At 36.4% G+C, this 23,113-nt stretch overlaps 2 protein-coding genes across 9 annotated transcripts in view; both read left to right on the plus strand.

Moving 5' to 3' along the window:
* Positions 1 to 5,643, plus strand: part of LOC139960962 (uncharacterized) — a 38,862-nt gene extending 33,219 nt beyond the window's left edge. For all 3 annotated transcript variants that reach the window (XM_071959691.1, XM_071959693.1, XM_071959692.1), the window contains one exon: positions 1,296 to 5,643. In XM_071959691.1, coding sequence (XP_071815792.1) covers positions 1,296 to 1,474 — 179 coding nt within the window. In that variant the 3' untranslated portion in view covers positions 1,475 to 5,643. The remainder of the gene's footprint in view (positions 1 to 1,295) is intronic.
* Positions 5,644 to 7,112: 1,469 nt separating this feature from the next.
* Positions 7,113 to 23,113, plus strand: part of LOC139962077 (uncharacterized) — a 41,748-nt gene continuing 25,747 nt past the window's right edge. Inside the window, exon 1 of one of the 6 annotated variants that reach the window (XM_071961932.1) lies at positions 7,113 to 7,584. The gene's annotated coding sequence lies outside the window, so the exon portion shown is untranslated. Of the gene's footprint in view, positions 7,585 to 12,994; positions 13,195 to 20,580; positions 20,602 to 20,670; positions 20,828 to 23,113 lie in introns of those variants that run through there. The other 5 variants (XM_071961935.1, XM_071961931.1, XM_071961936.1 and 2 more) reach the window with 5 other exon arrangements.

Raw genomic sequence — 23,113 nt, forward strand, 5'->3', positions numbered from 1 at the left:
GACATCTCTACAGTATTTTTTCTTGTATATTCAATTGAAAGGTCAATATTTTTGGTTCCAAATGTGACAGAATGCTGCTATTGTGATAAAAGTTGAGCAATTAAAGTGAGAGGGTAGAAAAAAGGCTAACAAACTGCTTAAGTAGTGCAAAAAGCCTGACGCTTCGATCCTAGCAGGATCTTATGCATAGGCAGACTGGATGTTGAGCAAATGAACAGTCTCTCTTAAAATGTTTGGTACAATCTCGCACATCAAACTTTTCATGCATATTAAAGTGAAAGTAACATATATTAGCATGAATATTAGCATGAAGGTAAGAATGCTTTGAATATGTTGAATGGAAATTATTACAACTATTTGCATTTCTGCACTTACCTTCACTGTCATTGCGGTTTCTGTTAGATATTTGACTGTGATGTACGAGTCTATGAAATTTTTAGAGTCTATGAAGTGTTTAGAAACTGCTGTCTCTGATTGAAGGGGCTGTGAACTTTATAGCGCCAAAAATTCTATGTGTGCATGACTCTAGTCTATGAGAAGATGATGAGAATTTCTAACCTGGCAGTTACCTATTTTGTTCCCTGCAGGGCAAATTAAATAGGCAAGCCACCCCCCCCCCCTCCCCCATCACTCCCTCATTTTTGATTCAGCAGTTGACTATTCTAAGCGATTTATCATGATTCGTTCAATCAAGTCCTAGTATTTGCCACATACACTTTGATATCAACTTACACTCAGTACCTATTAAACCTTGGCTCTATATCTTATCTGATTACTTCTCATTCTCATTACTCAACATCTGTCCTGATATTAACTGATTTCTGCATCTTGGCAATATGCCTGTGTCTTATAGCTCTGTTTTGCCAATTGTGCACACGTAAAGTTTGTATGCATCGATTCAAAGACAAAATTGAAAGCGAATATGTCTTGTACGGCCAAAACGAAGATAAACTGAAATTGGAGTGGGTTTTTTGTCTCTCTCTGGAAGCTAATTAATGAGAATGTTAATAATTCCAATCAATTGTTCAAACTTGAACAAGTGATGTCACGATGTGCATTTTCGTAGCAAATTTTTTTTTTAATTAGAAACTTGACCAAAATCAAAATCAAATCAAATCAAACCTAGAAGTTACCTTAATGTCTGCTGTAGATTACTTCTGTCAACATTTCTTTCCGATCTGCTTTGACCGTGAGGCGAGACGTGTCTTGTAGGAATTATCGGTGGAAGCTGATTTAATCTTCATTGAGTCACTGTTTTCAGATTTGGCTATTCCTCTTTCTCTTTCTTAAATTAGTGTTTGAAAACCACTACGACGACGACACCACCAGCGAAGGTATAACGTTGGATACACCAAACGAGGACGTTTTGAACAATATACCCTGTGAACTTCAACGCAACCCCAAGGGAACGTTAAAAAACCTGTCCGACATTGAGATCGGAAATACAAAGGACTGTTTACTGCGCTCGATATGAGTAGGCAAACGGCAGTCGAATCCCTCGTTTTGGGTGACAGTTCTGTTATTAAAGCAGTTGATTTCCTTCAACCTTTGAATGTATGTAACGTCCACCAACAGAGTCCATATATGTGCCTATTGATCACAACCCAGATCTGGATCCAGGATTTCTCGGAATACGATATGGCAGGGAGATGAACACCTGTAAGAAACAGAAATTATGAACTGAAACAGTGCTGCGTATTAAAGGAAACATGGGTTAATAGTGAGGGATGCCAGCTGTGTGCAAAGCATACTAAATATGTTGTTTCAAGTTGTTTTCGTTGTCCCATAATTTTCAGTGCCAAAGAAATATTCTTGAGAGGCAAAGTGGATCTGCCGAATATCTCCTTGAAAACAACATCAACATCTTCAACCAATAATATAACGTTTTGGTTTCCGTGGAAACAGAGAAAAAGGAGTGTGTAAACATGATGAAGACGGTTGCATTGAGGATAGATGTAGGCAGAAATTGAATGTTGATATGTCAATAGTCCAAGAAGGGGAGAGAGTTGGTGTTATATTGAACTAGTATGATTTGCCATCGTTACTTACCAGCACTTTTCCTTTTTTCTCCTTTGGTCCGGAGAAAGATGTTATTCTAATAATCAACCCCAATCCGGGCTGCTGCGTTGTAACAAAGAAAAAATATGACTATTAAGTTTAGGTTAGAATATGGAATATTTCTTGCCAACTTTATAAATATCGACTAATCACGGTCTTAAATATAAATATTTTGTTTTATTCGATTCCTAGAAAACATATGCTACTGATATGTTATTATAATATCATACATTGAATGGTGCCAATTTTTGAAATATCTATTAAGAATTCTGGGTTGTTTATTTGTTTGTTTTTCATGTATTTTATACAATTTGATTTTAGGTAAGTGAAATATAAATAATAGCCAAGTGTGAATATTGTATCATTTGGAATCCTATCAAAGTGATGGTCTTGAATGAAGGACTAGTTTCTGACAATCATCCATTTTTTAATAATCCTTCCCTGAGACATTAAATTGTCCAATTCAATTAACTGCCATTCTTGTTCCTGTGATATTTCAATTTAGTCCCAAACTAATGAATAATGTGAAACATCACTGCAGTAGCAGGGGAAGTTGGTTTTTATACAAACAATATAAAAAAACTCAATTTCCCAAAAGAAATCACAGTCCTTGGAAGACTCATTGTAATTATTCCTTCAACTTTAATTAAAATACAAACAAATTACCACCCATGATCTCTCATAAAATCATGTTTTTAATGTGACTTTGTAACATTCTTTTGTAAAAGACTCCTTTCATCTTCTTTTCTTTTTCACATATTTTAAAGTGAAATTTAAAGTTTATAAATTACTCTCTTTACGAAAAAAAATATATTTATGCATGTACCAAAATATCAGGAATAGTTTGAAAGTGCCCTATTAAGAAATTCTGCATTGTATGCAGAAGAAAAATGCACAGTATTTTTGTCACAGCTCAAAGCATATAAATCTATTGACTTGCTGGAAGTTCCAATAGTAAACAGCTCGATATATATGACAAGTCGCCAAACCATTTTTGTCGCATTGTTCAAATATTTAATGCTTAAAACTTAAACAGGGTTAAACTGCCATATTGGAGCAGCATTTGTGCTAAAACGCAGGTAAAGCGGGCAGCCACTAGAGTGGCGAGAGAGAACAGCAAGTTTGGAATGAAACAGGTCACAGCTATCCAGATACTTGTATTTTCTATTGGAGTGAGACATCCTAAAAGACATTTTAGATTACAAAAGCCGCATCGGTCTCAATGGCTCTGTGTCAGACTCACTTTGCCACAAGAGAATACATTGGGAACGGTGACCCAGATGACCATGAGCTTTAAAATACAAGTGACCGGATCTGTAAATTTAAAGTCTCACTCTATTCGTGTTTCATTGAATATTTTCTTGCCCACGTATATGTGTCTGTCCGCGGTATGTGAAATTTTGTATGGTTCTTTTTTTCTTCTCATTTTTCATTAAAAAAAAAAGTATGAGGTATTTTCTTTTGGCCAGTATTTTGTTTGCTATTAACTGACTTCATCACATGAATTTATGGGATGATTGAGTTTAACATCCAGCAATGCCTATAAGATTCTGAGGGACAGAATGGTATGTAATGTGAACTCACGTAGATATTATACATTGCAAACCATCAGACCTGATTCGATGATGTATTTGATGGATAAGTCACTTATAAATTCAAACTTCTCTTGCTTGGTGACTCACTTTCACCTTCATTATTCTTTCAGAATATTTTTGTATGATGAAATGTGTTATATATTCATAGGCGTAAGGGACCATTTCAGTTTGGGGGGGCAGAAACTTATGTGCCTGAAAGTTCCTGTGACACTATCTAAGCGGAGCGCCACCATCGGTTGGCGCATAGCGTACAAGAAATTTTTGGCAAAAGATGCCTCTCAGATTGCAGGAAATGGCACTTCTGAGGCCTTGCAAGTTGCATCTAAACATTCCTTTTTTTGTAATCTCATGTTTTATAAGTTTACACTTCCCCAAACTTTTGGTTAATTAGAAGAAGAAAATATTGTAACATCACTTTGAAGGGGAAAAATAGGACAGTATATTTTTTAAGCTCCTATTAAGTTACCGTATATATTATTTTAACACAGTACTCAGCTACCTCCAGAAAAACATACATTGTTCAACGACACGTTGGCGGGATAATGTCGCTGTGTCGGGTGAGACTGCAATTTGTCTCACAAAAAAGTATAAAAAATAACAAAGGATATGATAAACCTGTACTTCTAGGCTTGTAGGCACTCCCTCCCCCCCCCCTCCACCATCCATGAAAAAAAAATGTTTCTAATAAACAGTCATGTCGGGGATGTCCAGGTATACAGTTGACTACATAGAAAAAATGTTTACTGCGGTTTTTTCTGCGTGGTAGCCCAGATAAGCTATGCTTACGGTGGTGTTACACGGAAATATTCGGGCATCATGATGCGCTAAATAAAAAAAATCATTAGGCCTATATTAATATTAATGTCACAAAACAAATAACACAAAACGCTCTCCACGGAATTGTCGGGCAAAAATTTGAAAAACATTCAGGCAAGCTACTGCATATTTATATATATATATATATTTTTTTTTCTTCTCTTAGGCTGCCCGAATTTTTTAGGCTTGCCCGAATTTCTTGTCCTCTGGAAAATTTTTGGGGGGCAGTCTGCCCCCCCGCCTCGTACGCCTAAGTATATATTGCAACTTTTGAAGTGATTTATGTTCAAAATTGTATGTTTTTGTTTGTTGTCACAAATATCGGCAATTCCTGTTTTCATGTTTGGTGAGAGAGCAGGTATTTGATCAATAATACCTTGAAGATTAGTGACTTCATAATGTACACCAAAATGAACAAGAAATTGTTTATCATTTATTTATCATATTCTTTGATCATATTATAAATAGAAAGAAGAAGCCTTGCTTTAAACTTACAATATTGTAAATATCTTAAGTTTCTTTAATGGGTTTGAGGTGTAGCCTTGTGTTAAATGATTCATTTGCTAAGAAGTTGAATTTTTAAATAACTCATTTATCTCTGAATGATGAATCGATATCACCACCAGAAGTCTGAAATGTTTGGAGTAAGAGTAACTCATTAAAGTGACCAAAATATCTCATAAGTTACTACGTGAATGGTGATTCAAAGGTGATGCAAAGGAACCAGGAGAGGAGGGAGGGAGGGAGGAGGGGGAAGAGGTGGGGGTACTAAAAAGAACAAGAATGAGAATTTTCATTGGCATTTTCAGAAACCTTTCAAGCATTATCTAAAGTATGGTTGCAAATTGATCAAACCAACACTTTTTTTGTATCAGTATTAATCACATGCCGGAAGCAAAGTGGAAAATTTCAATAACTGATGTACTTAAGGTAGGATAGGCATGTTAGGAATATGTCTACGAAGAGAGGCATTTTGTGTTCGTCTTCGATACATTGAGGAAACATTCAGGGTAAGAGTAATTGACGTCTAAAGTTCCCGATGGGGTAGTCTCTAAGAATTGTTAATTTTTCTTTGTTTCATTTTTAATGCTCTTCAAATACTTTTCTTCCTTTTTGTACCGTAAAAGTAAGATCAGATTTAGAGAATTGTACTAATAAAAGCAGAAAAAAATTGTTTGAGTTGACATAATCGTTCTTCTATTGATGTATCAAGTAGATTTTATGGTGTATATATATATATTCTCAACTTATTTACAGCACTCACTTGCAAAAGAATAAATTGATGCTGAAGCCATCCCAGATGCTGTAAGAGTAGTTTAGCTCTTGTGGCCTAATCAGTTCTTCAAATTGTGTAAGTTAGGTCTGGACTTTATACAAACGTGGAAGAGAGTAAGCATATGTGGATGATTTCAGCTGGAAGAGGAGCTCATGAGGACAGGGTGACAGGTGGGGTGCGAGGGGAGGGAGTTGATGCTGAAGCCATCCCAGATGCTGTGGGAGTAGTTTAGCTCTTGTGGCCTAATCAGTTCTTCAAATTGTGTAAGTTAACTGTGGACTTTATACAAACGTGGATGGGAGTAAGCATATGTGGATGATTTCAGCTGGAAGAGGTGCTCATGAGGGCAGGGGGTGGGAGAGGGAACTGTATAAAACTACACCAGTGGTGTACCACAAAGCATCCTATCAAGTGAATGTGTTTTTGTGCTCACTACTTGCATATAAATCGACAGAAGTTCCATAAGAGGATGCAACTTTATGACTAAATGATACTCAAAAATGCACCAATGAATGAAAGGTGTGTTCAACCACCCCCCGCCCATCCTCATCCAAATGTCTATAACATAAACAGACATTACCTGCTAACAGCCATGATATTAATGACGTAGCTCACTCTTTCACTACAATTGAGATGGAACAAGTAGTTGTTTGACCCTGTTAAAGCACAACGGCAGATGGACAATTCCGAAAGCCCAGACTACAAATATGATACGATGTTAACTGGCGCCATCGGTAAGAGTGCAGATAAATACAGGCCTAGTGTGTAAACAAAGCGGTATATATAAGTAGTCAAAAAATTTGCGGAAGTACATAACCTTTATGAATAGCAGGAGTTCGTTCAAATATTGAGAGGAAAGAAATTAGAGGTAACTGAGACTCATAGAAAGTTTACACAGAAAAAAGATAAATTTGAAGTAGTTTTGAAGACGTATTGCTCTCGTGACATCAACTACAATGCAATTGAAAATTAGAGAAAAACGCCTCTCCGAACAGAAACAAGACGTAGGGACAAGGCTATTTTGTAAGCATTTGTAATGCTTTTCTCTTTCCGAATTGGTTGAAAAGTTAAAAAATAAAACGCAGATCTACTATTGCCCGTCCGTCGAAAGACATCAAAATGTTCCGATTTGCGTCTCCGTTTGCCAAGAAATACACAAATTTTATAATTAGAAGAGTCTAGTCGTTCAGTTAGAAATATATATCCAGATCTTGATTCAGGATAACCACATCATATACCTTGGCGTAGATAGCTATTTGAGACTAAGTGACAGCTTCGTCGAAGGTGATTGGTTTAAAGTCGTGACACGTGTTAGCGAAAACGTTCAATCATGCTGTCGCACAGATTCGTAAAGTATGTTTGCAGAACCTGTTTTGCATAAACGGTACTACGATGCACTTCCTTGGCGATATCTTCACAAGTTCAGATAATTGCCAGAGACGTGCAGGTGAAAGTGTAGAAGTGAAAATTACAGCTGGTTAACTCCATATTTGCTCGATTGGTTCATCTTGACTGAATGTATTCAGAAGGTGCAAATGAAGTCACCTGAATCACATCGTTATACAGACGGAGACCATTAGACTCGTTGAAAAGTGCTGACCGGAAAGTTCAGTGACTTTATTTTAAACACGTAACATAACACAACTGGCTGCAGTACGTACTGGTTTCAATGCTGGGGCTATAAAGACTATGATGTTCCGATAAATGACTTTAGAAGAAGCCCAGCATTGCTCGAACCGTGACAGATACAAGAAAACGGTTACTTTTACAGGCTGCTTCTGAAAACCGGTTCCGAATGTTTCTTAATCATTGCTATTCCAGATATCAGTATATCTTGAGGTGAGCTGGACTTAAGCCTAAGGTAGGCCTAACGTTAGGCCTGATTTTAACTTAGCCTATAGACCTTAGCCTTGGTTAGGCCAAAATTATACAAACTTATAAAAGATTCTATCCTAGGCCTTGTAAAAGTCTCAGCAAGGCATATGGCTATAAGCTCTTGTGGTCTCACCTGAAGTGGTCTTGCCCCCGTTTACAGCCTATACAGGATTGCTAAAGAGAGTTTGTATATATATACTTGCCGGCTAATGCATGGTTTTGGCCTGATATCTCTCAAACGAGTTATAGATGTACAGTACATTTAACAAGTATATGTAGTCTGACATATGTAGTCGTGTGTCTTGCTCAATTAGCCTTGATTAAGAAGGTATCAGCTCTAATTGGCGCTCTCTTAAGCCTTTAAGTCTAGAAGTATAAGTTTACAAACTGCATACACATAGTGCCACATTAATACTTGGTTAACAATATTCCTTATATATGTTTGTAGAATACTTGGCTTTAGGGCTAATGTTTTTTAAGTAAATGGTTGTTCCCCACGTACAACAGTAGGAACCGATGGCTATAGTGGTATGGTTAAGGGGAAAAATCCAATCAGATGTTTCAATAAAGCTATACCCTCGGTTTCAGTGTCATATACTGCTTGAAAGTTGCTACGAGAGGCCGACAAGTCCTATAAAACTGCTGCAGCTTTGGGTTATTTAATTCCTCCCATACCCTGGCACACTACCACATGTATGCCTAGCTATCTAATCCATACCTCTCCCCTCCCTCCCTCCCCCCCCCCCTCCCCAGGGACAATATGCCTTTGTATGCTTCTGGACAACTGTGGATTCTCTTTTAAGATTGTATAAACAGCAGTTTTAATTAGTGTTTATAACTGGTTATGCATACATGAACATAAGTCGGGAATGTCAAATTGAAAGTGTGTACCTCTCTATTTTCACTGTACTTAAATTTAACTGGTTTCATGACAACCTGCAAGGATAGTGTTTGGTTGCCGGGCGAGATATTTGTCCTCTCAGACAGTACGTTAGCTTGATATTTACATTTCCTAAATCTAACCTTAAATGTACATTACTGCCTTGTATGTACAGGAAAATCCTTATATGGTTTTCAAAAATCAATTACTCAAATTGGGTTTGGATCCAAACCAGCTGTTTATGCAGAGAGTACATAAAGAATTTACTTCACATACATGTGCCTGTGTAATATAAACTAACAACCTTAGGTATATATGAAAGAAACTTTATTCTTAGTTTTGGTTTGTAAATTATGACATTTAAAACATTCCAGAGACTGATTGGCGAATACATCGGTGTCAAAATCATTGCTCCAGTTTGTTTTCGATATTTGTGTTTGGTTCAATATTTTTTTTTTCGTTAAATTTTAAGCAATATTCTGTCCATCGAACAAAAATCACAGTTCTCCACATGCAAGGTAATGCATGTCTAGCAATCAATCACCCATACATGGTGCATGTGGAGTGAGTAAAAATTTTACAGAAAATTGTCAACAATACTCAATTAATTGAGCTTGCATCGTCAAAATCAGATTTGAAATGTCATCTGGTGGGGGGTGGGGGGGGGGTAGGGGCGAAAGGGCACATGAATGAAGTAAGAAGAATCTCATTGAACTTTTCCGTGCATAACAATAATAAAGTCACTTGCTCAGGTTTTACAACTTTTGCAGTTAAAGTTGATGTATAAATTAACAATTTATCAATTTCATGTTCATGTTCGTGACTCCAACACTTTACTTTCTGATCTTCGGATAGTCTTGCCTGTAGAATCTAAATTTGCTTGTAACTGTTATATATTATAGGAATGTACCGTAATTCAAGGTGCTGATATTTGGCAAATTTTGCTTTTGAGATTTATATGTATTAATTTGTGACTTGCATTAAATATCTAATTAATGTTCCATTGCCTTGCATCTTTGAGACCAATACAAATTCTATAACTGAGCCCGGAGTTCAGCACTCAGGCTATCATACAGTGCTTCAACTTGGCATTAAAGCAAGTACCTTCTACTTAAATAAGTTGGGTGATCAGTAAACAGGATTTATTTGCAAATTATATTTCCTATTTCTAGAAATTCCTAGAAAACATGGCACCAACAAATGGCGAAAGCAAATAAACTTCCGTGACCATAAACTTTGGAACATGAAAAGCAAAAAAATGAACTTGTTTTGAACTGCATGGTGGTCTAGCTGATGGAGATAATTGTTGACCTCTGTATATAAAACCTTGACCTACTGTAACTCTTTTTGGTTTTGGTTATGCAAACAAGGTTTGAAATGTTGACTATGTAAATAAAGATCGTTTGTGTCATATATAGTCTTGTCACTTCTGTGAGGTATTCGTAGAAGTAATGCAATCATGCATGCAATTCCATTATGCATCAAGTTTATGATATTCCAAAAGAATATACGGCCATTATTCCATGGTTTCATACATTTCATGGACGTAGAGTCTAGTAATTTTACAATTTTAATAGAAAAGTTGCAAAAACAAAAGAAGAGCAGAAAGCCTTAAACCGGATCTTTGTTTCATTCCAGTAATGAATAAATATCAAATTCATAAAAGGAGTATAAACTATCCATAAAAATCATACAGACATATTAGCTTAATTGAATATTATACATACATTATACATGGTAAGCATTCATGAATATGGGCTCAGCTCTAAGTGAAGGAATGGTGTGGTATATACAGCCTGGAAACATATGTGCCACTGGGGTCCCTCCCTGCATGTATGGGTGCAAAAGGTGATAGTTTTGTCCAGCACACCATATTCGCTGCTTGTTTCAGCGCCTAAGAGCCTCTGGTTGGATTAATGAGCCATTAGCAACTGCTATCCCAAACCGTAACCTGTGCTATACTCCCTGTATTTGGGTCAATGTTCAAGCCTAGTCCCTGCCAGGATTAAAATCCATGCAGACTTGAATTTGAACAAATTGCCTAATAAGTACATTAAATTATGCTGACCAGGATTTGATACAGTCTGTGTTGAACTTGAAATTCTGTTCTCAGCCGACCTCGGTCCAGATTTGATGTAAACTAGCCCAAAGTTTGTCCCAGCTATTGTATAATGGTGAAGCATCACAAATTGCAACCCGTAAAAAAATGTGGACTTGTCATTGAATGTAGGTTGGTATGGTGGATTTTTTCATAGTGTTCATAACTTTAATTTTACACAGTACTTAATAAAATAGGAGCTGTTCCCTGCAAGCTTCACTTGAAAGCTGGGGTATAACAATATTAGCTAGCTACAACAGTAACTGTTTTAGCCAGTATTTTATAATTTTATGAATTTGTGATCAACTGGTATACATAAACATTGATGAAACTAAGCCATATCCCACTTGCAAGGATCAATTTGAAGTACAGCAGGAAGTGTGAGGGGGGGGGAGGTGATTTTATTGGTGAAAAGACTCATGCCTCTTCTGCAGTGGGGGGATTTGTGGCATAGGCTTGTACACTGTGTTTTAATTCTATCCTCAGAATTAAGTTTGTTTGTTGCCTTAATTTTATCACAAGAACGTACCAAACATGAAATTTATATTCAGTTTCAAGCTGTTCTCAGATATGAACATGCATACATGCCTATAGATCTTCCAATCAACCAATCGGTTGCTGATATTATCCCATGTTTGTCTCCACTTCCTATGTACCAGTTAGTAAATCACTCTGGATGTCATTCATGAAGCAATGAATAATCAGTTATTTACACTGTAACTGACTTTGCTGATCCATGTCTCCATTTTATGTGTTTACAGATGGACTCAATTTTCTGGTGAAATTCATGTGTCATCTACGTGGACACTCTTAATTTCACTTTATACAGATGGAAATATAAATAATTAGAGTAATTTTCAGTACATGTATGTAAGGTGTCTCACAAGTGGGGAAGATATATGTTCTTAGGGAGAGAATTTTGGGGGAGGGGGCAGGAGGGGAAGGGGGGTTGAGTAGCTGCACACACTACTGTATCAGTGTGGATGTAGGACACACATTAACAAACCTCATGAGTACTGTGTGCAGTTTGTAGTACACTTTCATTTGAACTATAGAAACAGTACCTACTCATCATTGCAGAAGTTAAGTGTGCATGTTTGTAGGGCATAAGTTTGTAATTTCATTACAGGCCATCAATCAGTTTATTAAGAAATTCAATAAATTCATCACCACATTTTCTATGCAGATACCTTTCAAACTTCTGTGGATAAGATTCATGATTTCTTCTCTTTAGGCAGTAGGTGATTAATTGTATTACATGAAACAGAGCCAGGAATTTTTGTCAGGAATTATTAAGTATCGATGCATTCTATGGCATGCATTCATTTTCTCTTGTAAGTTTACATGAAATATTTTGGCATTGCTTAAATGAGTATAGGACATTTATTTCTTGATTAAATTCATTCACAACAGTTCCTATTTGATCAAATAACAGATTTTAATTTGGATGGTTTTCAGATATGTCATTAGTACTGACACCTAGATGAATATGCTATTTTAGTATTTTAGTGACCGATAATTTGAACTTTTATCAAGTCTTCCAAAACAAATTATGAGTGTTTAAAGGGAGTGAAGACTAATGCACGAAGAAACGTCTGATGCTGGTAATCTGACGTAGTTTCGAATGAGGTGTAACAGAAGTGTTAGACACCACCATCTATCCCAGAAAATACACACACAGCTTGCTATCGTCGGTAATTAGACACTAGTGTACAGTCAATACATGCAGCTACGGTCAATACCCACAACACAGTGTACATAGCAGCGATGGAGCTCTCAGGTCCAGATCAAAGATAACAAGGTATCACGTTTCATTACTGTCTGCATTTTGTAGCTACAAGAAGAAAACTTCACTTGCAAGCAACAGAAAGTTAACTTTTCAGAGGGCTGCACACAGTTTGGGACGCGTCTTCAATGCCTTTAAAGCCCAATAGTGCAATATTACATGCTTTAATTGCCAAAATTAAATGTCGATCAGTTTTTCAATATTTGATTACAGTATATGTATCATCAAGAAAGTAAATAAAGTTTAATCAATAGGTTCACTTAAAACTGAAGCTGATAAATCAAATCAAAGGTTGCCCAAAATTCTTTCCTGCATGAGTTACAGTACGTGCCTACTTGAACGAGATTTAAGTATAACTTGGACTTCAGACTTTGAATGTTGAGTTTATTTTTTAACATTTTATTTATATCATTAATTTCCTGCTTTCAAAATCATTGTGTAAACGTTTGCTAAGAATTATCAAGATGATCAGGTCCATACTAGGGTCTTATTCTTATATATCGCTACTAGATTATACCTTGAGATAATCTTTTGTTTAAAAAAATTAGTCACTTCTAATTAAGAGTAATGTATCCATGCAGTAATATACTTACTATGTATGTTTTACTTGAAATGAGATATGCTAAAGACTTTAACGGATGATTAAGTCAGTGACGACATTTATACCAACAATTCGTTGGTGCAGGAAGTAACATTGTTCATTCATTTACATGTATATGGAATTGGTTCTGGTTGTTTTCAATGTATCAGAGCTGCAATGAGCTTGTTTCACTATAGGCTGAACAGAAAATATAAACTCTACAATAAGAGGTATGTAACTGGACTTTAAAGTTTTCCTCTAAATATATATTTTTTGTTTGTGCAAATTTTCAATTCTTGTTTGCTCAAAGTATTTTTTTTAGTAATTTCAAGAGTTTTATAGTCAGGTTCTTCTGTGTATCAGAACTACCGACAACAGTTTTTCATTTTGATACCAATTATATCAAACGAGGACGTAATTTTAGTAATTATTCCAGCAAGGCAATATTTCATATTTAATATCTTTCTTTGTTCACAAGATGATTTGTTTATTTTTAAGTGTGAGTCTCCGTTGGTCTATTTCAGCTGTGCGAGGTGTTTGTACTTTTTACATTCATCACCCCAGACCAGTGATTGTTAACACATTAAGTAATAATCATATGTAATGTGACACGTTCATTTCATACAGTAGGGGGTAGCTTTTATTTATAGAAAGTTCAACTTTCGAGTAACAGAAATGTCATGCAGCAAATGTATAAATAGTCTGCACATGAATCTGAGAATAGTGAATAATAATGACAGCATTATGAACATGCAGTGTAGATAAGGTTCCATGTTGCCATGCAGTGGTATAACACAGATAGTAAGTGATTGCTTGAGTTGATATATATACTTTATGGTAATTGATTTACATATAAAATCTCTTTATTTTCAAAAATTATCTGTGGAAAATCAAATCAAAATATCAAAAAATCAAATAAAAAATTTCATTCAAAACTATATACTGTATATCAATCTTTTGTGGATACAAAAGCATTTAATTTACAGAAGGAAAAACTTACTTAAGCCTTGAATAAGATAACAGATATGTAATATATATTAAACAAATTTCAAGATATGAACAATATATACTGCTACAGTTGCTATTGTAGCCTGGCATATATTTAATTCAATATATATATAACTAAACTCAGTGCCTTTCTCTCTTTCCATATTAAAACAGGCTTGAAGCAAGTAATAGTTCAGACCTTTTCAGCCTCAGATTTTTTCTACTTTTGACACTTTGAGTTTTAAATCAGTGATTACTCAATTGAAATTGTGTGATTGTTAATGACCTAAAAATTTTGACTTACTTTTTGAGAAAAACTGGGGAAAGAGCTGTTCAAAAGTCCAAGAATTTACAATGGACTCTTTGTGCAACAAACAATCTCTTACTTAAAGTAAGGGTGTAAAAGATGAAGTTTATTCATTTTGTCTAACTGTATTACAACGTGCAGTATAATGCTGTTGACCCTTGCAGATATATGCTTAACTGACCGTGATATGCTCGAAACTCGAGACCTCCCATCTGTTTGGTATACATTTATCTTAGGTATATTTGGAGAAAAGACTAGTGCAGGGGTGGGCAACCTTTTTGGGCCAGATATAAGGAGTGAAAATTTGACTGGGCCGCACCTAACCAACGATCTGCTGTTGATTTCAAACCTTTGAATCCAAGAACTTTCAAGTAATTGGTGTGTGACCTTAATCTGTATTCACAAAAACATAATGTCATTACAGTACAGTTGATAATTAATGGGGAAAAAATAAGGCCTACCTGACAGCATCATTAGTGCCGATAAATTCTAAGCTGCTAGCTGGTTTTTTGTGATGATGTAAAATAGATTGATTTCTTTTCTTTTTCTTGAGACATCTCACGGGCCACAAAAAAATTACTGGTGGGCCGCATGTGGCCCGCAGGCCGTAGGTTGTCCACCCCTGGACTAGTGTGTTAGTTATGTGTACAATATACTACCTTCAAACTTATTTAAAGATGGAATTTGGATTTTAAACTATTTCACACTCTTTCTTGAAGCTATTGTGTTCAGTTGCTAATTAATACCATTCAAATTTAACACAAATACCAGGTAATTATATGAAAAGTCTAACAAAATATGATTTTAATAAGTAATTTACTAAATAGACTGCCTCGTTTATTTCGGAAATTCACTCACAATCGACTATAATTTTGATTTCATCATTACAACATTCAGAAAAAAGTACATTCAAATTATACATGCTTTTCATGACGTTGATATGCTTTTGGGGATGGCTAGGCTTAATTTTTGTATCCTAACACCCATGTCCAATCTAAGGTGTTTAGCCGTAATTATGGGTGTAAACGGACATCACAGAATCCAAACCTGGTGGCACAGAATTTCAAGGAATCTGGTAATATCGACACAGAATTTTGACGTAGAAAATTCCAAACTTGTTGCCCAGCCAATTTACTATATTACATCAAATTGTGAAAACAAACTGAATGCTGATTTAAATAAATAATACCAAACCAATTTCATGCAGTTCTTGGTCAGTCAATCTGTCGTATTCAGGACAGATATATAACCGGACATTTAAAGAAACAGTTCTTTGAAAAGTTTTGTTTTGCGCTAAACAGAAAACTTAGACAATCTCCATAGATCCAGCTCTCTTTCTCATCCTTAATCTTCCCCCATTCTCCCTACCAATATTTTAGCCAGATGGCAAATTTTTCAACAAACTATTAAACTTTGCGTGACTTATAGCTTTTACAGGTAGCTGTTTCCTACTTTCCTGTCATACTTTTCTGAAATTGTTCCAATCAAACAACCTTATATCAACCATTTTTAAAGCTACAGTTATCTGCATTTGGTTTTGATGGTCGAAAGAAATCTGTTTTTGGTGCTTTTGGAACATAGTAATAATCACACAGTTATGACATAGTGGTTCAATTGGTTTGAATTTGAATATATTTCATTCGTTGCATCTATGTGAATGTTACATCTATGTGAATGCTGTATCTATGTGAATGTAGTATCTATGTTGCAATTATTTGAATGGGCCAAAATATTGGGCAAAAGGTACAGTGTCATGCTTGTGTGATTATTTTACAACACTCGTATAGTACCAGTTTAGGGATCGGGTCAGTTCGTGTTTATAATGGCTTTTAATAGTGAAAGCTAACTCTGATGAAATTACTTGGCACCAAGCTTTGTCAAACTTTTGAACTACATTGTCTGTGCGATTTCAATGCACTGAAGAATGGGCAAACCAACTTTAATACTGTGTTATATTATGCTTTTGTTTAGGGGCGTCATATAATCAGTCATCTGTAACCTTTAAATATGTGAAGCTGTTGCTTACTTAGGATATATGCAGGTGGAACACCATATTCAAGCAGCAGTGTTCATAGCAAAATTATGGTGGTGGTGGTGATGATGATGATGGTGGTGGTGATGATGATGATGGTGGTGGTGGTGGTCGTGATGATGATGATGGTGGTGATAATGGTAATGGTGGTGATGGTAATGATGATGGTGGTGGCTATGCAAGAAGAATAAATTCTAATAGACGGGGAGTGAATTCATATTTGCTGTTATTCTAGATATTTATGGGGACAGAGCCTGGCTGCCATAAAGGGCGTGGAAATGTGGAGAAGTAACTTAAAAACCATTCTCTCTTCCACAACATCCCACTAGACCGCCCTCACTTAGAATCGATGCTCACAATACTGCATTCATGAAAGCAGTTTAGACATGTAATGCGTTTTACGTTAAAAAATTAATAAGTATAACTTCGTCAATTTTCGTCAGTAAGCTACAATAACTGTGGATAATTTAGCTATTGAACTTTAGACAACTCCAATCTTGACCCACCTAAACTCTTCTTGCAATTATTTTCTTGTCTGGCATCGATCCTTTGTAAGCCCAAAAAAATGTTTCATGTACTACGCAGTAAAATTTTGTTTCCCACAAATAGAGTGGATTTTATTGATAGTACACTAATAGGTAATGTAACTTGAGCAATGCTGCTTCAGAGGTGTTCAAAATCACCCCCCTCCCATCCGCCCCCTCCCATGTGATTCACAGGAAACAATCACAGGAAATCAAGCTATAAATACATGTTGCGACATAAATCTGTACTAAAAAGATCAAATTTGTGTCCTGTTTGTTCAAGTGTGGTTCACACCCTTTTATTTTCAGAAAGACTTTTATTTCGTTTTTTTTTTGTCATGTCGTCAACATGCAAGGTCATAAGGGTGGGTGTTGTTTTTCGTGAATAATGGTAAGACCATGCAGTCTCCAGATAACAATTTTATTGGTCACAAAAAGAGTTGTTTTGAGGACTCATGAACAGTTAACATTCAAGGACTTTCTCCATTTTTTTTTCTTGTTTTTTTATTTATTATCAAGGAGAGGTTTTAGTTGAGAGAATGTGTTAATTGTGATGCTGGAACTCCTGCCATGATGTTTATATTGGTTACAAGCTTCTTATAGTTGCTCTATAGTCTAATTGTATTTTCATCAAATCTGGTCTCTCACAACCTGACTCGAGTATTTAGCCTTTTATATGGAATAGATGATATGTAAGTGTAGCTATAGTGTAAAATTGTTTAAAAATGAGTGCATGCAGAATCAACAATTTTCCTCGTTTGAGAATGTGTCTATGTGAAAGCATACTTAGCATACACACCGTTACTTAGCTCCATGTACAATGTATTAGAACATTCATGCTCTCATAAACTGTTATCTAAATTTGTGTTAGGGTTTTCTCGTACCTGCTTTAATAAAGCTGATCAACATTGGCACAAAAGTTTACCACAGTAAAAAATTGCTACATGTATTCAAATCTATTTTCTTAAAGTCGCAATGTATGTTTGAACAAAGACAAACATGAGAAAATATTTAAGTCCACAATATTGGCATATCGTATACTAAGCAGTCCATCCGAACAACTAAGATAAATATAGAAAAGGGAATCCTGTCAAATGATTTCCAAGTTTTCATAAAAATAATGACCAAAAGTATGACAATTGTTTAATTATTCAAGACAATGAAGGTAATGAATATTTAGTAAGTTGAACAACTCATACCTCATTGTGGATACCAAACAACACAGCAAGTATAGACTAAACAGTACAAGTGCACATATATACTACACATTGTATCCACACATGTATAGTATCCTAAGCCTTATCGGATCGTAACTGCATAATGCTAACGTCAACTTTCGCAAGAATGTTTTTGGGGTGACCTTCTTGTCTGTTGTGACATATATGCAGCATATATAGCACTGACCGACTATATAATATATATTCTGCACCACTGGCGGATCCAAGGGGGGGCCATGCCCCCCCCCAAAGGTGAGCCAAAAATTGTTTCCAAACATCCGCTAAATCATATGATTGGAAATTAAAAAAATCGAGAGGAATAGCAGTGGTAGACTAGTCTTAACCTTTTCGTTTTCTGGTTTAAAATTAAATGCAGAGCTCCCAACTGACCCGCAATTCGCGGGAATTAGACCTGCATTCTAACACCCAAACCCGCTGACCCGCACAAGCGTCCGAAAAAAACCGCATTGTAATTGTCAAGTATACATAAAAAAATTGGCATCAAAAATAGCAACTATCATTTCTTTAGCATTTAGCATAATAGAGTATAAAACCTCCTTTACAGCATCATTTGAACCTCAAATTAGCCTATAATTCTTTTCATTGGGGCGAGCAGCGAACATTTTCATGCCACGGGAAAGAATGAATTATCACATACTATTCAATTTATTGATGTTACACACACAAAAATGCATATTTGTCAGAAAATTTTGGGTGACAAAAGCCTTTCTAAGTGCCACCATTTTACATGTAGGCATCACCAGGATTCCAAAAAAATTCAAAAGAGGAGGGGGACACCCCCTCCCCTTATACCCCTCCCCCAGCAGTGGCGGGGGGCTTGGGGGGCTCAGCCCCCAATGAAAAAGTTGAGGGGCAAATGCATGATAAGCCCCCCCAATATTTACCACGGCTCCGAAACGTGCATCTGCCCATTTTTCAATGCATACTTGTCGATCTGTCCGATGCACACGTATACTATATAGGTGTAATAATTTTAGTAATTGCTGGGGGACCCTCGGCTATAGACCACATTGTCACCCCAACCGCGTCTTCAGGCCCGTGAAAAGTGGAAGCAGTGAGCGTGAGTACCGGTAAGCGTAACACAACTTCGTCTTAGGCCAATGACTTGCCTCATTTCAGCCAGTTCTCCAACATCCCCTTACTTAGCGGCGGATGCCCCCCCCCCCCGGACGGACTCAAATGGACTGCTGGCGCCCTTTTCAGCTTTTCACTACTTATTACTTATTCGCGATTATTGACTATTTTATTGCGCTCTCATATACCTATTGACATTTGTCATATTCTGTTGGTGTAATTTTCCGACAAAATGGCGACGACACCTATTTATTCTCCGTTTATCTGCAAATTAGCAAGGCCCGGAAAGGGTCATTTCCTGCAATCTAGGGAGTACCTTTATCCAAAATTTTTCTGTACGCTCCGCGCCAACCTGTGGTGGCGCTCCGCTTAGATAGTGTTGAAAGCGCCCCTACAGACCATTCTTGCCCCCCCCCCCTGACCAATACCCCAAGCTCCGCCACTGCCCTTACCACACTTCAAAACGTCTTTGCGAGTACACTATGAGTAATAGCTACTCTCTTAAAGCACCATCGAATATACAAAATTACAATGTTTTTACAGACTTTTACGTGCAATCTGCAGACTTGAGACCCATATTTTAGGGCTAGGTATTCACAGCATAAAACACTCGGGAAGTGCCGTTTCCGGCCATCTGGGGGTTTGAAAAAACCCAAAATTTTCTTGTACGCTCCGCGCCAACCGATGGTGGCGCTCCGCTTAGATAGTCTCCATACATTAGCCCCCCAAATAATTTTTCCGTTCCGCCGCGCCTGTCACCCAGGACGGCGATTTGTGGCATGGACCAGCATTTGCCTTCTCAAGAGTTGGGAGCTATGTAAATGTATGAGCATGAGGATTTACAGTTGAAACACAATTTTGCAGTTACAGGCTGGTTGTAAGAAATTTATAACCTATGAGAAATAAAATTTCTTGAGAAATATGATCCCAACTTTGTTTTATAAATATTTTAGAAAATTACACCTGGGAAACATTTTTTTTAGAAGTAAATTAACATCACCATTGTACACTTTTGTCGCACCAAATTGCATCTGAGGGCATTCAGCAATAGAACATTTTCCAAAGGCGAGGGGCCCCCCTCCCCTTACACCCTTCCCCCATATCACTCTAATGCCACTTTGGCCCCTCCCAAACAAAGGCCCTGGATCCGCCAGTGTACTGCACCAGTTACAAGTCAGAGACTTTAATATAGGTCATACAAGTACAGCTTTTCTATTCTTTTCTTTTTCCTTTTGTCTTTTGGTCATGTTTATTCATGTTACAATGATGGCAAACAACAGACCTTTGTTAGTCTGTCATAAGTAAATTGTTCTCATCTAGATAGCATCGCACAGTAGCGTGAATACCTTAGATGTTATGTAGACTTTGGAAAGCTGGTCCGGTCTGACTTCCAAACAAACATCAGTGTCAAAGCGCTGATTGTTATCACCAAACAAACGGTGGAAGGAACTTTGCTTTTAGACTGACTGACTGAGGTAGGTACGGTGCGTGTCAAAGTGGCAGCTAACAACCGATAGTTAATCATAAGCATCATATTTGTGTAACAATCGATAAACGGATCTGAGCCGGCACGATTTTGCAACAAAGATTTTGATTTCTGAAAATGGATAAATTATAGTACACGTGAGTGTTTAGTGGTGAAAATGTTCCATCGAACGTGACCCACTGGCTGTCAATGCTGCAAGCTTCCCCATGGACAGAGTAAGATTTCAATGTCACATAAAATTCAAAGAAAGTCTGGTGTTGAAGTGTTAAATTGCCTTTGTTTAAGTTTGTTTCCTTGTTATGTTTTTGTATAGCCTTCATTGTAGAACAATGGAATCACTCGTATATAATTCTTTATTATATTTATATTCTTTAAAATAATTCTTTTACTGAACAGCTGTTTGAATATGTTATATTCATCAAATTAGTCAGTCAAATGGATGCTCATGGTGATATTATTTGTAGTCCAAATGGAGAGTTCCAAGTATTCTATAATTGTCTTCATTTCTAGGACAGTAACCAAATTTAGTTTTGCTTATTGTTCAACATTACGGTAGCCTAGAAGAATTGGCCAAATTCAGTCATTTTTGCATTAAACAGTATACATCAGATATTTGACCATTTGTGAAGGGCAATTTCTACATGAAAGTGGACACATATAGCAGCAACAAAGTTAAATGCATGGCAATTACGGCAAATTTGGTATCAAAAATTAATTCACTTAAAGTCTATATGTTTAGTTTAAGTTTAGTTCGGAATTACTTTTTGGAAACATTTTGGTACCAACAATTAAGATCAAGTAATAATCATATTTTCATCTCAGAAATGTGATTTATGGTGGTAGGAAAGTAATCTTCTATCAAAATATAAAAGAAAAATTATGTACAAATGGCATCAATTTCCTATTAGACAAGAGTTTAGGTCATGAAAAACTGATTGCAACTTGAAAACACTTTTTATCATTTTGCATGGTTTGTCTCATTGTAGTGATTAAATCAGTCTATGAAAATGTCCTTAAGACAGAAAGATTTTTTTTTTTTATTACCAAAACATGTAGTTTAAATGTTATGAAACTTTTTATTTAAAGCAACCTTAAGTCAACCACCAGTAAGGACTTATTAAAGAGACATATGTCCTCTTTGTTTATGTATAAAAAATATTTTAAAATATGTCCTTCCGTTTGTATCTATAGGCTATTGGTAACGGAAGGACAAAGTTTATATTGATCAAATTATGCAACACTTGTGGTTAAGCTTGAAATGAAAGCATGAATACAATTGCATCAACACAGAGTGATAAGTATTGTTTGGGTGTTTAACTTAAAAGTGCATTGCTTCTTGTATGTTTGTTGGCTTTTTTGAGTGTGACTATTATGCTATTGAACTTCTTTATTATCAAAAACTGGACCAGCTCCAGCATTGAGAAGCTGTGCAGCAATGTTGTAACAATAAGCCAATGGATAATCCCAGCTTAATGTTTCTACAATCAATACTCCACTTCCTATTTAACTTAGTAACACAGAAGTAAACAGCACAGTATATATGTACAACTAACTATTTCAGTGATATCTGATAACAGTTCAGGGACTCCAGTGGCTATAGGGCTTGTTAATGCAAGTCCTGAAGCAAAGTTTGCTTCCAGGAAACAGTCCAGCCACTGGGAACGGGTTTTCTCCTAGGTTTGATTGGGAGAGTGGTATTGCTAGGGCTGGGACGGTCCCCCCCCCCCAGTAAAGTTAGCTTGCCCTTCCTCTGACTGGCACTAGTTTTAACTTTTGTCTTTTTCTGTTTATGCTTCCCAGTCTGGAAAATGATTGGCTTGTCTTCTTTATTCCTACTCTATCCTCTGTCATAAACTAATCTACCTTATTATGGTAACCTGCAGGCTAGACCAGCTACATCAGGGCTGTCCCTCCTCCTCTCCCCCTCCCCCCCCCCACTCCATCACCAGTCTGAAGACAACACATTTCAAGATGTGCCATCATCAGCTACTTTGTGTGTAATGTGCAGTCAAACTTTTTTCCCTACAACATGGCTGTCACAAGCTGAAAAGCTGTTGACTGTAATATTCAATCTATGTTATGCATAACCAACTCTTATTGTACTTGTTCAAAAACCGCACCTCTATTAACAGTTAATTAACAGTGGTGGGTTTTTTGTCAAATTTTTTAATGGATTTTTATTTTTTAATTTTTAAATATCATGAAGTAGCTGTGATTTATTTATTTTAAAACTAGAACATTTTCTCGAATATATAATTAGTTAAATGCTAGCTCTATATGTTTGTTTTATACATTTCATTGTACTTTACGTTGCGGCAGTTTTCTATTGTATCAGTAGTGTAAAAGCACATTGTTTGTTTGTGCAGTTTGTATTGAGTTTTAAAATAGTAACCATGGAATTGCCCTAAAAGAAGTTTGGTGTGTTTACAATTTATTCAGTTATTCCCAGAGAAGTTTAACATGCAGTGTTTAGCAAATAAACCGATGATGTGATCAGGGGT

Source organism: Apostichopus japonicus, chromosome 20 (assembly GCF_037975245.1).
Source record: "Apostichopus japonicus isolate 1M-3 chromosome 20, ASM3797524v1, whole genome shotgun sequence".
Taxonomy (NCBI): domain Eukaryota; kingdom Metazoa; phylum Echinodermata; class Holothuroidea; order Aspidochirotida; family Stichopodidae; genus Apostichopus; species Apostichopus japonicus.